Source organism: Electrophorus electricus, chromosome 13 (genome assembly GCF_013358815.1).
Source record: "Electrophorus electricus isolate fEleEle1 chromosome 13, fEleEle1.pri, whole genome shotgun sequence".
NCBI classification, from domain to species: Eukaryota; Metazoa; Chordata; class Actinopteri; order Gymnotiformes; family Gymnotidae; genus Electrophorus; species Electrophorus electricus.
Window position 1 is genome coordinate 9,445,571 of NC_049547.1, and position 15,000 is coordinate 9,460,570.

The following is a 15,000-nucleotide window of genomic DNA, read 5'->3' on the forward strand; positions in this document are numbered from 1 at the left end:
CCTACCACTTCTATGCTGATGACATCCAACTAATTCTTTCCTTCTAACCTTCTGACACTCAGGCGTTTCTAGGTGTATCTCAGCATGCTTGGCTGACACCACTTCATGGATGACAGCCCACCACTTGAAGCTCAATCCCAGCAAAACCATGTTCATGTACAACCCAGGAACTCCCAATCCTCACCATGACCTCACTGTTTCTTTTGAGAACTCCCTGGAACCACTGTAGCTGCTCATAGCCTGGACATAACATTGGACGTTGAGTTGATGTTCTCAACTCATGTTTCAAACAAGACCCAGTCATGCAGATTTTTCAATTGTAACATACAAAGGATTCGACCTTTTCTCTAACAGGAAGCTACACATGTACTTGTGCAGTCTCTTGTCATCTCAAAGCTAGACTTCTACAACTCGCTACTTGCTGGTCTTCCTCTATTTGCCATCGGACGTCTACAACTGATCTAAAATGCAGCAGCACGACTGGTCTTCAATGTTCTGAAATTCACACACGTCACTCCACTGCTGTATTCCCTTCACTGGCTTCCAGTAGCTGCTCGCGTCAGATTTAAGACCCTGATGCTCACCCACAAAGCCATAAATGGACCAGCCCTTCCCTACAAGATGGCAATGGTCAAAGTAACATCTGGACCTAAAGTACAGCTCGGTTTGAAACAGCGTGCTTCAAGTCTCATGGAATACAAGCATTGAGACTATTCTCTGTCCTGGTTCCCAGATGGTGGAACAAACTTCCACTGGCTGTCTGGACAGCAGAGTCCCTTGCAGTCTTCAAATGTAGACTGAAGAATTGTCTATTTGTGGAATGTTTAAATGGCCATTGATTCTGCAACTGAAACTCTAGAACTTATTGCTTAGTATTGTTTGTTATTGCACTTATCGTTGTCTGATATAGATCTTATGCTAATTTTGCACTTCTAGGTATCAGCATTGATTCTCTATTTCAGCAGCATTCTAATTCAACAGTATCTTGAGCTCTAACCCTAAGATATATTCTATGAGTACATGACAAAGCACTTTCTAGCTAAGAGCGTCTGGTAAATGCCAAAAATGTAAAATATAAATGTAAGACTGCATTCATGATATCTACTATTAAGACTATTCATGATATCTATGGTAAGGCTTTAGTGATGATGTCTGTCAGTGCGCTGATGTGAGCAGCTACAGGTCTCACAGCCACAAATAATGATTAATAAAATGATTACATCATGCTGGGGGTAGTAAAAGATGATGTCATCCCATGCTACACTCAGCTGTACTCTGATTTAGCAGTAGGGCCAAGAAGCCTCCAGACCCACCTCTCATAGCAGGCTGATTCCCAACTACAGAGTGCTTGAGTGGATTAAGTGCCTGTGACTGTTTGAGTGTTCCCTCTATGGCTCCTCTGTGTTGGACATTTATCTGTGCATACCCGAACTATCTACCTAAAGCCTCATCTTAAGCCTCTGGCTAAGTTTAGCTTCACACTAATGCTGAGTGGAACTGTGCCTACACACATTACTCCAGCACAGCACATACATGGGTTAAGAAAGGGCTCTAAATACCCACCATAGACACATGGTGCTGATGTGTTTGCAGGGGGGCAGGGGGGTCTAGCATTTCTTTTCCATTAAAAGGAGACAGATAGCAGGAGACCAGTGATGGAGACATTGCTCTAGCCTGTTGCAACATAATGTCCCAATAAGCACAGACAAACTGCGAGAGAGACTTATGACATCAGTCAGAAGGGCAGTGGACATACATGACATGGCACCAGTCGTGGTGACGTGTGAGCAACGTGGGATTGAGATCAGATCTCCTCTTCTCTCTCATTCAATGCCTCTGTTCAAGTCACACCAAGTGGGATTTGGCTTCAGTTTTGTGGAATCTTTCAGTTGTGGAGGTCAGTATTCACCTCAGCTGTATCCACAGTAACACAGAAAATCAGTAACACAGAAAATAAGTTTTGGGTTTTTTTGGGTTTTTTTGCAAGCCGTAACTAATCCAAAAGACCCACTTCTCCGGTTCATGACAGCATGCCATTCCAATCCACTCCAAACTTTGTTTTTAAATGGCAAAACAAAGAGCTCCGAGCAGAATCGTTTGCTACTCAGTGTCCATAACGTGGTTGGCAATCAGACTGTGCATGAGAGCATAACCACCTGACTTCCGGTGCTGTCAGTCCCTTGGAAAAGGCTAGGCTAATAATGTGACATATGGCATGACACAATGACGTTCACGTTCTAGGGGTTCAATCTAAGATCGAATGTATTAACATGTATTTCTGGAGCAATTTGATGGTTGCAAATGATGTCTGAGGTGAAATATGAGCCCCCCAGGAGCGTGAACGCCCCCCTGGTGGATTGAACAGGCTGTATACAACTGCCTAATTTCAGTCACAAAACCGGACAGGCAACTAACAAATCATAAATCACTTATTGAGTAAAATGTAAAACAGTATGATATTAAAAGTAGAAAAACAGCATTCAGAGAGGAACTGTTGAAATATGTTACAAAGGGACAGAAGTCTAAAGAGCAAGAGACTCCAGATTCTTGAGATTCTGTCCTATTCTTAGATTCTTAAAATCAAAGGGATGGTGTATTTAAAATATACCGATTTACAAGTTACAAGTTACTTTGAAATGAATAGCTAACCCAGTGTTGACAGTATATACAGAAAAGTAAAGTAGCAGAAATGAGTGGAAGGATGGTTTGAGAAGAAAGACAAACATGAAAAACCAGACCGCAGCATATGGAAAAATGAGAGTGAGAGAGTGAGAGAGTAGGAGTGGGAGAGAAAGAGTGAGAGTGAGAATGTGAGAGAGTGTTTCGAGTAAGAGAGGGAGGGTTGATGAAAAGGAAACAGGGATATAGCAGCAGAATCAGAAAGCAGGAGTGAGAGTGGACATAGAAACGGCATAATTCTAACATTCAGAGAAGGCAGAGACAAAGCGAGACAGAAAGAGAGAGAAAGAGATAGCTGTAGAGAGAGAGATAGGGAAATATAGAAAGATAGAGGAAGAGAAAGATGGAGAGAGGGAGAGAGAAAGAGAGAGAGGCAGGAGAGAGAGACTTGGGCAGCAGGGGGTTGGCTGAGGGGTGACTGGCAGGAGGTTCGTGTGATCAGACCAGCTCTGGGATCCAGCCAGCAGCTGTCTGAGCGGAGGTAAATCATTTTAAGCCTGAGAGTGGAGCACTGAAACACGACGGCCAGGGCAGTTGGAGCCCAGGAAGGGATTGCTTTGTTCCCCTTGCTTCCTGTGCCAGGAATCCCCAACCAGACCCAAATTAATGAAGCGGTTTGAGTCTAAATGGAAAATATTCTAATTAAAAAGAAGCAGGGAGAGAAAATCCCAGAGTTCTTAGTGTGTTTCCAAATGGCAACAGCCTGTGTGTATACATGTTAGAGAAAAACAATGTTAATCCCTTTATCTATTTTGCATGTTATAATTGCATATGTTTATTATTATATGCGTACAGGTAGAAGAGTGCACTGAAATAACCAAGTAAACCTGATTAAAATAGCTTACCTAATTAAGCGCACGAAGCTTTCAAATTTCTGCACAACCTCGCTGCACTGTTTTGAAGTCCAAATTAAGCATTAACCATTTCATCAATAAACTAAAAAGCTAAATTACCTGCCAACAAGCTCTGGCATTACCATGCTGCAATGCATGAGCAGCGCACACCAAACTACATCTGCTTACAACTGCCAACTGTCTATAAACTGTTTCTTTAAACACTGGTTTTCATTGACCAACAAACCCACAGGCAGGTGTCAAACCTCAAACTTCCTATGTCCTGTGTTAGTTATGTCAAAAGTAGAACAGTAAACCTCAGACAACATCTTCACCCAACAAACACCCAAACAGCACCGGAAAGTCTGGCCTCCAATTTCCTCACAAAGCCAGAGGCCAAGACTGGACGACTCCTTCTTAAGTGCCAAGAAGAAGGGAGTTGGGGGGTGGGTGGCAGTTGACGTTAGTGCTCTGTTCTGTTTACAGTTTCCTAAATTGCCCCTTCAATGGCATCCCTGAACACCCAGGATGTGTGGCTAATCCAGGCGGAGCTGCTCAGACACAGAGCAGGAGCCATAAACCTCTGGCAGGACGCTTTGGTGTTTAATGAGTTGCCTCGTTCAGCCGCAAGCCTCTGGGAAAGAGCGTTGACAAACCATAAAATGAACTCACCTCTGGGGTTGCCATCATTTTTCTAGAGACATTCTCATATTATTCATGAACAGTACATAGATGTATAAAGGTTGTTTCTGTGAAGAGTGTGTTAAAGAAAGCTGCTAACTGACATCTATGATTGGGATCATTTAAGTGCTGGCTGAAGTCCAAAAGACAAGACTTCACTCCCTCATGAGTTGACCCTTTCTGGCTTTCTGTTTATGGAGATTATCGTCAACCCCCGAAACCCTCACCAACCCTTTAGCCCCTCTCCCCTGCAGCATCGGGTTTCTCTCACAGACTACTGACGATGGGGAATTTGGGCGCAGCACCAACATGTGCTGGCTGGGCCCACAGCTCAACACAACAGGGCTTGTGCAGCCAACGCTGCAGTCAACCCCACACATTCAACACCACGCATTCATCACTGTACAGCCAACACGCCACAGTCAACAGCACAGAGCCAACGCCGCGGTCATCTCCGCACACAACCCTCACCACACAGACATCACTGCACACTGTGAAGTCATCGCTGAAGTCATCACCACACAATCCACACTGTTAAGCTTTCACACAGGTTTACACTGACTCTTTTTATAAACTTTGCATCCTACTTTTTTAGTAATTCCCAGATAGCTTTATATAAGAAATATAGAAAACAGCATCAGCGGGGAAGGCGCACTGAGCAGCAGACAGAATGAGGGTTACGAAGAAAGGAGAGCGGGTGTGCTCTCCCTCTCACTCGCACCCATCATCCCTCATTCATTAATCACTGTCTGGCACTGGGGACACAGTGAGCTTATTTATTTGCGCTCCTCCGCGCAGGCTCAGCACACAGCCCCAGTGGCTGCTGGGAACATTTTGCTACGATTAATCTCAGAATAGGCAGGGCAGACAGATCTGTGAAGAGAGGTGGAGAATAGTAAGAACAGGCTCTGGGTGGAGGAGAGAGCACAGGGAGGGAAGAGTTGGTCAAACAGGTCCCACTTCATTCAGGTAACAGAAGCAATATGGAGATAAATGCAATTTGGGTCCAGCTGAGTACAAAGGAAAACATCAAAGACAGGGAAAATTCACATGCCTTTAACCTGGCATCCCAGGAACAATGAATATGTCAATAGTCCTCATTATGCAAAAATGACACTGTCATTGGCAGCAAGATGGATGTTGTCCAGACCATAGGGGGTGACGTTATTTTTCAAAGTGATGGCTCAAAGCATAGTGGATCATTAACAGGCACTACGTCAGTAGCAGTAACTCAATCACAGTACAGTGGTGGTTAGTGACATGTGCTTATCAGTATGACAGTCTTTTTTATTCAAAGATTTAGCTTAGCTTCCATTTGTAAAATAAAGCCATAATGCAACTTATTACAGGGAATATTGGGGGGGTAGAGAGAGAAGGAGAGAGAGAGGGAGGGGAAGAGAGAGAGAAACAAAAGGAGGACAAGTGAGAACAGGGATTGGTTCAGCATAAAGGGATTTTTATCAGGCTAGTGCTCTGGGTTATGAACTGATAACAGGCTGTAATCCACTCTACTCTAGTCCATCAGCAAGGGGACTGCCTTCAGCTACCAAATACAGCACAACTGCTAATTCACTTTATTCCACTGGGCTTGGTTAACACCACCAGTCCTACAAACTGGCTTCACCAGGGCATCTTTGACCTATCAGGCTGGGAATACAGACTTTGAATTTGTCTGAATTGTCTTAAAGCCATTTAGAAGCTCTGAGGGTTTAAAACCTGTTGATGACTTTATAGCTCTTTAAGTTAATAAAAGGCACAAATCCCCTGGACTAGACTGTTTAACCAGAGCTATACCCCATATGTGTTGACTCAGCAATAGCTACTCCATTCCTGTAGCTTCCAGCACCTCAATGCTGACAGAGATCCACAACAGAGAATTAGAATATGGTGGATATCAGTGTCAGGACTGAAAAGTGTTGAAGAAATGCATTTAACTACCTGCTTTGGTAAATCAGCCTCGTTGGCAATTTGCTTAAACTGGGTAAAATATGACCATGTGTGTGTGTGTGTGCAGCAACAGCCAAGAGGGAATTCATTACAAACTCTCAAAGTTTGTGAGCATGGTGGTTGGTGCTGCAGCATGAATATCAATGAATTGTGAAATTGAGCAGTATTGGTTAGGGAAATCAACAGCAGCCGGCAGACTAATCAGACATAAAGCTGCTATCAGACATCCGTGCGGGTCAGGAGGGGGTTGTTGAGGCAGCCATCGTTGTTTTCTTCTTCTAATAACAAAGGAAACCCGGTCTGGATGACCTCATAGTAATTCTCAACTAACACCACATATGCACAAAAAAGACAATGGGTCATAAAATCTTCAGTGTGTATTCAGTCCAAAAATTAAATATCCTCTCTGAGTTTGGCCTGTTCTATAACTGAAAATTATTTTGAATAAACAGCTACCCATATCTTAAGAGCGGTCTGAATTGACCCATAGGTCTTGTTACGATTACATCAGACTGCTTTAAATTAGTAAATATCTAGGGTACCTTTAAGGCCAGAACTAAGCCATAACTAGTATTATAAAACGTATCCAAGAGACTCTCTGCTTCTTTCTTGCCATGTTAAAACTGTAGGGAAAAATGCAAACAAGGCAATTTGTTGTAGACAGCATGTTCTGCTGTAGGGATCCAAAGATAGCTGTACCGCATACTGATTGGTAAACACAGATACCAGACTGTATTTCCATACAGTACAAACAGCTCTCCATCCACCAACGAGTGCAGGCCTTCAACACCTGAAGACCTGCAAACAAAGTCATCTTTCCCCTAGCAGGAGGGCAACCTCCAGGCCACAGGACCAATTCCAGCATGATTGATTTGGCAGTGTTCTCTCCTCTCCACTTCCTTTCCTTGTGGTGCACTGGAGCAGACTGAATCTCTGCTGTAGTTCTCCAGCCTTTATGAGGGCAGACATGAATCAGCACTTTACCCTGTCCAGAGGGCTCTCTACTGCTTCTTTCTCTTCCCCAGGTGGCCATCGCTACTCATCCTGACACAGCAGTTTCTTTGTGGGTGTATCTCTGGCTGGTCACAGATCTCTACTCCCAAATCTCACTATGGGAAAACCGCAGACTTGAGCCTAGAACAATAAGTGGAGATCCAATGGCCTATTGTCTGCTCAATGGCTGTGTTTACCACGGTTATATGACAGGCACAATTGCAGTGGTTTATCTGCCATCATAACAGCCCTACGCCAGCACACAGCCATATCTGGCAACACACACAACCACATCCCATCACACAAACGCATCCCGCAATACAACCTCAACCCACAATGCAACCTTGTCTTGCAAATAAGCGTATGCCTCAAGACAGTCCTGTCCCGTAACACAGCGGTGTGTCGCAGGTCAACCTTGTTCCTTGGTAGAAACGCTTCCTGCCCCATCAGCCCTGTCCTGCCATACAGAGACTGACACACACTGCATGGCTGTACTGGTCTCCACCCTATACCCAGAGATACAGTGATGACCGACACACACTGCATGGCTGTACTGGTCTCCACCCTATACCCAGAGATACAGTGATGACCAACACACACTGCGTGGTTGTACTGGTCTCCAATTCTATACCCAGAGATACAGTGATGACGGACACATACTGCATGGCTGTACTGGTCTCCACCCTATACCCAGAGATACAGTGATGACCAACACACACTGCGTGGTTGTACTGGTCTCCAATTCTATACCCAGAGATACAGTGATGACCGACACACACTGCGTGGCTGTACTGGTCTCCAATTCTATACCCAGAGATACAGTGATGACGGACACATACTGCATGGCTGTACTGGTCTCCACCCTATACCCAGAGATACAGTGATGACCAACACACACTGCGTGGTTGTACTGGTCTCCAATTCTATACCCAGAGATACAGTGATGACCGACACACACTGCGTGGTTGTACTGGTCTCCAATTCTATACCCAGAGATACAGTGATGACCGACACACACTGCGTGGCTGTACTGGTCTAAAATTCTATATCCAGAGATACAGTGATGACGGACACATACTGCATGGCTGTACTGGTCTCCAATTCTATACCCAGAGATACAGTGATGACCGACACACACTGCATGGTTGTACTGGTCTCCAATTCTATACCCAGAGATACAGTGATGACCAACACACACTGCGTGGTTGTACTGGTCTCCAATTCTATACCCAGAGATACAGTGATGACTGACCCAGAATGTGTTAAAGATAAAATTAAAGAAAACAAAGAAGAGCAGGTGAAAGGGGCTGAAGAAAGAAGCAGCTATGCAAATTTTACATCCACTGCACAATACAACTGGTCCAATTGTGATGTTAAAACATTATCGTATTACTTTTGTTTCTCCAGCTCCTTGAAAGGTAAGCCTGTTGCTTTGAAGACAAAACAAAGAGGCTTTTGAGTGTTCCCCATGAAGGTGCCAATCTCCCAGTGTGAACAGTTTTAGAAGAGAATGGGGCAGGCAATAGGGGCTGTTAACCCAACCTGGGGAGCAGGGAGCTAAAATGGAGGAGCTTATGCCTTTAAATAAGAATAAGTCCTCTATACCACTTTATAGCCATCAAGAGAACACCATGGTTTAAATCTCACCGATATGAAGAGAAAGTGCAGGACAGGATTACTGCTGATCCTAAAATGTGAGTGTTGGCAGTACAAGGATGGTAAATGCAGTGGATCATGTAGGAACTGTGACCTGTGTGGACACATCAGCACACCCCATCAACACTGTGAGAGTAGGAAACAGGCTCAGTTTGAGCCTGCCCCCAGGGCTGAGAGGGCAGAGGGAGCTGGATCCATCAACACATCCACTACCATCCACCCCCAGCACTTAAACCCACACAGCAAAACAGCTCACGGCCCACTGCATGCCCTTCACACCTGGGCTTATCTGCTCTCTGACTGCCCCCTGCCCCCACCACTCAATCCCAGCTGTTCTTGCTTATACTGCATGACCATTAAATACACACACACACACACACACACACACACACACACACACACGCACCCATGCACCCATGCATATGCACGCACGCACACACGCACAAACACATACGCTGGTGCATCCACGCATGCACACACACACACACACACACACACACACACACACACACACACACGCACACACACACACACACGCACCCATGCACCCATGCACCCATGCATATGCACGCACGCACACACGCACAAACACATACGCTGGTGCATCCACGCATGCACACACGCACACACACACGGATGATAGCGTGATTACAACATGGCACCAGCAGCTACTCTTTCAGCTTGGGAGCAAACACAAGGTACAAACAGCAGAAGAGAACCTGGGTACTTCCAGCAATGTGCTGGTGCTCCGATTAGAGCCACAGGAAGACTAACAGAGTGCTAGTCACTGTGATGTATCCCTGCCAGAGGCCTGCTCAAATATGCCAAAGAAACAAAGAGAAGAGGTGATTGTGTCCATTTTTGACTTGTGATGAACATGAATGCTTTTCAAAGCTTGTAGAACCTAGACACAGGCGTCTAGGTGGCAGACAACCTGTCAAAATATCTCAAAATATGTCAAAAAGACTGTAGTTGGCAACATTAGTGATAAAAAGCAAAACGGAGAAAACCAGCAGCCATCATAAGTAAACAAGCAACACAAGACACTCGCACGCACGCACGCACTCACGCACGCCACTATGGCCTGCCTAACACAACCTGGCACCAGGACCATAACACCGAGAACTACCCAACACGACCTCGGTGTGACCTGGCCAATACGATGCACCCACAATGACCTGCCCACTGGGATTCACTGGGTCTGGCTATCGTCCTCAAAACTAAATTAATGCTTCATTATTACATCTCTGGGTCCCACTGCAAAAGCACTCAGCTCTGAGTGTGTGTGTGTGTGTGTGTGTGTGTGTGTGTGTGTGTGTGTGTGTGTGAGTGTGTGTTGGTAGGGGGCTACATCCTGCTGTGCTACTCTCCCTCTCAGCCCCTGTGGCGTAGCTGGTCGACATGCTCCAGCTTCAGGGCCAACACCACTCATCGCTAATCTGTTTTGCCAATTTGTCCCCAACAGGGATTAGCGCAGTCAGTTAAAATGCAGCCAGCTACACGCACCATTTACCTGCTGCCAGCCCCCTCTCCTACATACTCCTTCCCTATATCCTTCCATCTTTCTGTCAGTCATTCACCCCCATAGCTAATGCCCTTTCCCGCTCACATTCTCTCCCTCTGATGTTATCTGTGTAAGTGAGAGTGAACTCTGAACTCTCTCCACTTCCCTAAATCCATCCCCCATCGGAGTGCCGCAGCCTCTGCATGCCCATCCATCCCTTGCAGGCAGGAGAACGCCAGCGTCTCCATTAGCATAGCCACAGGGAGCAGAGAGGACGTATTCAGCCCTTTACTGGGCCTGCCTACACTGCCATTCTAAAGCAGGGAGAGGAAGCTAATCAGCTTAACAATGTGATTAAACAGATGCATTTATGTACCTAATTGATTTTAAATGGGGCCACCCTGGGGGCATTTTTCGAATTAGGTCCAATACTGGTTATCCAAGGGCAACTAGACTAATTTAGCAAGTTAGATGATAATGGTGAAGTAATTGTTAAATATCTACCCTGGGAGGGGCTGGGCCTTCCACCATTGGAAGCTTCGTTCGAGGTTTTTCACTTACACAATCTCACCATTGTCTCACCAACGTCTCATCAAAGTCTCCTCAAAATCATGTGAATATGTGACAGATGAATGGATGTGGAAAGTGGAAAGAAGTTACATTTCAAAAATAAACGTGAAATACAGAAGCACTTGCTGCAGATGCTCTTACACTGGGCTGACAGACAACATTATCTTTGCGTTCACTTCCCAAAAACACTTTGTTACTATGGTTACTCCCTAAGGCCTGGGCAACAAAGCACTTTGTCATCTACAAAGGAGAGGCCTTGTCTGGGGACAGTCTGAATGGCAGTGGGGGCAATTATGGGGGAATGCCTGCTCCAATCACAGTCATTACTACCATGTCTCACCTGGAGCAGCCACTGATAAAGAGCACTGACGCTTTACCAGGCTTCCCTCACAGGGCTGCATACCACCAAACAGCTGAGCTAGTCTAACACACACACACACACACACACACACACACACACACACACACACACACACACACACATACACACACACACACATACACACACATACACACACATACACACACACACACACATACACACACACATACACACACATACACACACACATACACACACACACACACACACACACACATACAGACACGCCCTTGCTCTCTTTCACACACTCTGTTTCTCTGCATGTGCATCCATTGCTCAGACGTGTTGATATCCACACTGACACTGTCTCCGCTCTCTCCTCCATCTAAACACCAGTGTATCCCTTCCTTCAAGCACCGCTCCTCCACCCACATACCCCCCACACCGCACACCAGCCCCTACACACTCCTCCCAGCCACGCCAACATCCCTCCTAAAGATACCCCCGGACCCCCGGACCCCCTGTTCCCTTTCTACAAATGTCGCCAGCCCTCCACCACCCCTACCACACCCCCCCGGCCCCCCCACGTCTCTCCTACACACATCGCCGTGTGTGCCTTTTTGTCTCGTTCATCTCCTTGAGCGTCCAGGTGGAAGATCATCAGTCTGCTGTGTGGACACGGCCTGCAGCTCCGGCCCGCCCTGTCTGCGCTCATTACACTGCCACGGGAATGTCAATACACTAATCATATGCTCCGGCACACAGGAGCCGAGCTCAGACAGAGCGCTTGAGCAAAGAGATCATTCGAAACGATCCATCATTCTGCCATGTTCTCCTCCACCTCTCTCCCCCCGCTGAACACTCCTACACCTCTGTGTGGATATCTCCTCCACCTCTCTCTCCTACACTACCCCACCCATAGCCCTTCTCCAACTGCTCTGACCTTTCCTACCTATCATTAGTGTTCTAGCTGCATTCCGACATTCGGATCGGAGGAGCTCTCCGGGTAATCATCTCTGAAAATCTCCACAGCCGATCACTAAACATGGGCGGACAGGGCACACAGACCCTGAGCACAGACGCTTTGCTAAGCGCAGTGATGATGTCATGCGCAGCCTGGTAAAGTCTCGCGTCATGACGAAAGCCAAAAAGTGGCCGAGAGGTTAAGGTGATGGACTGCTAATCCGATGCTAAGACAAGCTTTCAACCATTTCACTGTGAGTTATACTGTGTATGACTATGTATGTGACAAATAAACCAAACTTGAAACAAAACACAAGATGCAGATGTTTATTAAAGCATCCGCCCTGACGGCCAAGAGTCAGTGCATGCTGGGAGCCGAGAGGCAGGGGGCAGCTGTGAATGGGAGGCTCAGAGCAAACAGACCCCCTCCTGCTGGTCTAATTGCACTCTAATTAACATTTACAACAGTAGTACTGCTGAACCTGCGAGCCTGCCACATGTCAGACAAGCAGGCTCACAGGGGGTGTGGGGGCGACATGGGCACACACTCCCATCAACCCCTCCTGCCTTCAGTGCAAGAGTCCACTAATGACTCCTACAGAGAACGCAGATGCATATTTAGCCATATTTGCTTTATGGAGTTCATGGGTGGGTGGAGCTTTATTCCTCTGTGTCTTAATTCAAATATCAGCATGTGTTTTAGTTTTTGGGGGGAGAGTTGCTAGAACTATATGAACACCACAGTGTAAATCAGCATACATAGTCAGATCACTGCATACACACTGATCAAGAAGCTTAGTAGTAATGCAAGTTGAACTAAATGCATCTATATATTTAATACTTCCAGACAGAGCGCCTGTAACAGTAGCTGTATAATGGCATACATGAAAATGAAGTACATGAAAGTTCAATCTTCCCTGGACTAGCACTGATGAATTCATGGCTGTTGGAAGTAATGATTAAGATATACTGCCAATAGTAACACCAGGAATTCTTGGAAAAAGCTAATATTTACCATGAAATGAAAGGTGATGGCCATCACCATTTCCTATTTCACCTCTCTTCTTCCATAAGCATGTGAACAGGGAAAAATGGAATCTTTGTTTTTTTTCTGTTCTCTAGAAGGTTTCTTCCCGGAGACCCCTGCCCATCCTCTTGTCTGAGACCACATCCAAAGAAAACACACATGCAATCATAAATCAGCCTGCAGAAATGAATGCGGCCTCCCTCCCATGTCTTCTGTCTCTGCTGTCTGCATGACCTGGAAGTGTTTTTAAAGGTGGGGGCACGCAAAGCGGATCTCATGATTGTGTTGCCCACCCTATCTGTGCAGGGAGAGGACCTTTCAACCCTCTACTCCACCCGCAGAGAGGACGCCTCACCCGTCACTCCACCCGCAAAGAGGACGCCTCACCCGCCACTCCACCCAGGCAGAGAGGACGCCTCACCCGCCACTCCACCCAGGCAGAGAGGACGCCTCACCCGCCACTCCACCCAGGCAGAGAGGACGCCTCACCCGTCACTCCACCCAGGCAGAGAGGACGCCTCACCCGTCACTCCACCCAGGCAGAGAGGACGCCTCACCCGCCACTCCACCCCGGCAGAGAGGACGCCTCACCCGCCACTCCACCCAGGCAGAGAGGACGCCTCACCCGCCACTCCACCCAGGCAGAGAGGACGCCTCACCCGTCACTCCACCCAGGCAGAGAGGACGCCTCACCCGTCACTCCACCCAGGCAGAGAGGACGCCTCACCCGCCACTCCACCCAGGCAGAGAGGACGCCTCACCCGCCACTCCACCCAGGCAGAGAGGACGCCTCACCCGCCACTCCACCCAGGCAGAGAGGACGCCTCACCCGCCACTCCACCCAGGCAGAGAGGACGCCTCACCCGCCACTCCACCCAGGCAGAGAGGACGCCTCACCCGCCACTCCACCCAGGCAGAGAGGACGCCTCACCCGCCACTCCACCCAGGCAGAGAGGACGCCTCACCCGCCACTCCACCCAGGCTGAGCATACTTCTTCCCCACCACACACACTCTTGCCACTGGCACAGAGTATACCATACCTTTAACCGTGCCTCTGGTATCCCATGTTTACACATAAAGACGTAGACGCAAACACTCGCACATGTGCACACACACAGAGAGAGAAAGCAAAGCTTCTACCTGAGGAAGAAGGAGGCAGCAACGCAGGCTGGCTGGTTGGAGGGCAGGGGTGCTTCTGGGCTCCTCCGTCTGTACGTAGGGAGAGATACGCCACCGGTAGCAGAGGCGGAGTCTGAGGGTGGACCGGTCTGTCCAGCTCTGCCCACGGGGGCCTGAATCTGAGGGGGACAGGACAGAAAGCAGGTCACTTACAGTAGAAACACCAGAGCAAACCGCAGTGTGCCATCCCTCAGGTCTCAAACAAAGGAACAAACTTAGAAATAAGATTCAGCATAGGTGACGCTCGGTGTAGGCAGGGCTCAGTGAAGGTGGAGCTCGGTGAAGGTGGAGCTCGGCGAAGACTAGTCCATGAGACTGTGGTGCAGAGATCTAAATACTGCTGGAATCTTTTCCTTAACTAAATCTGAATGTCAAAGACCCACAGTGTAACCCTGACTTGTCTCACTGTTGTGGGGGAACAAGCTCTGTTAGCAGGGAAGCAGCTTGAGAGCTCGATCGATATCGACCGCCGGCCACGTGTTTAGTAGGTAAGCAGAGCTGAGAGGGTACTGGTCGAGGGCAAGACACCCCCACCCGCAGCCTGCCAGCACTCACACCCTGAACGCAGCTGACGTGTCTGACTTTGGCATGGCGTGTCATTCAGGAATGGCATGTTTTGTCAGAGCATTCCAATTTCTGCACAGA

General features: G+C 47.4%; 1 protein-coding gene across 1 annotated transcript in view; it reads right to left on the reverse strand.

Annotated features, from left to right (window-relative positions):
- Positions 1-15,000, reverse strand: part of kif26ab (kinesin family member 26Ab) — a 71,320-nt gene that overhangs the window by 26,895 nt on the left and 29,425 nt on the right. Inside the window, exon 4 of the mRNA XM_027000277.2 lies at positions 14,317-14,474. Within this exon, the coding sequence (XP_026856078.2) occupies positions 14,317-14,474 (158 nt within the window). The remainder of the gene's footprint in view (positions 1-14,316; positions 14,475-15,000) is intronic.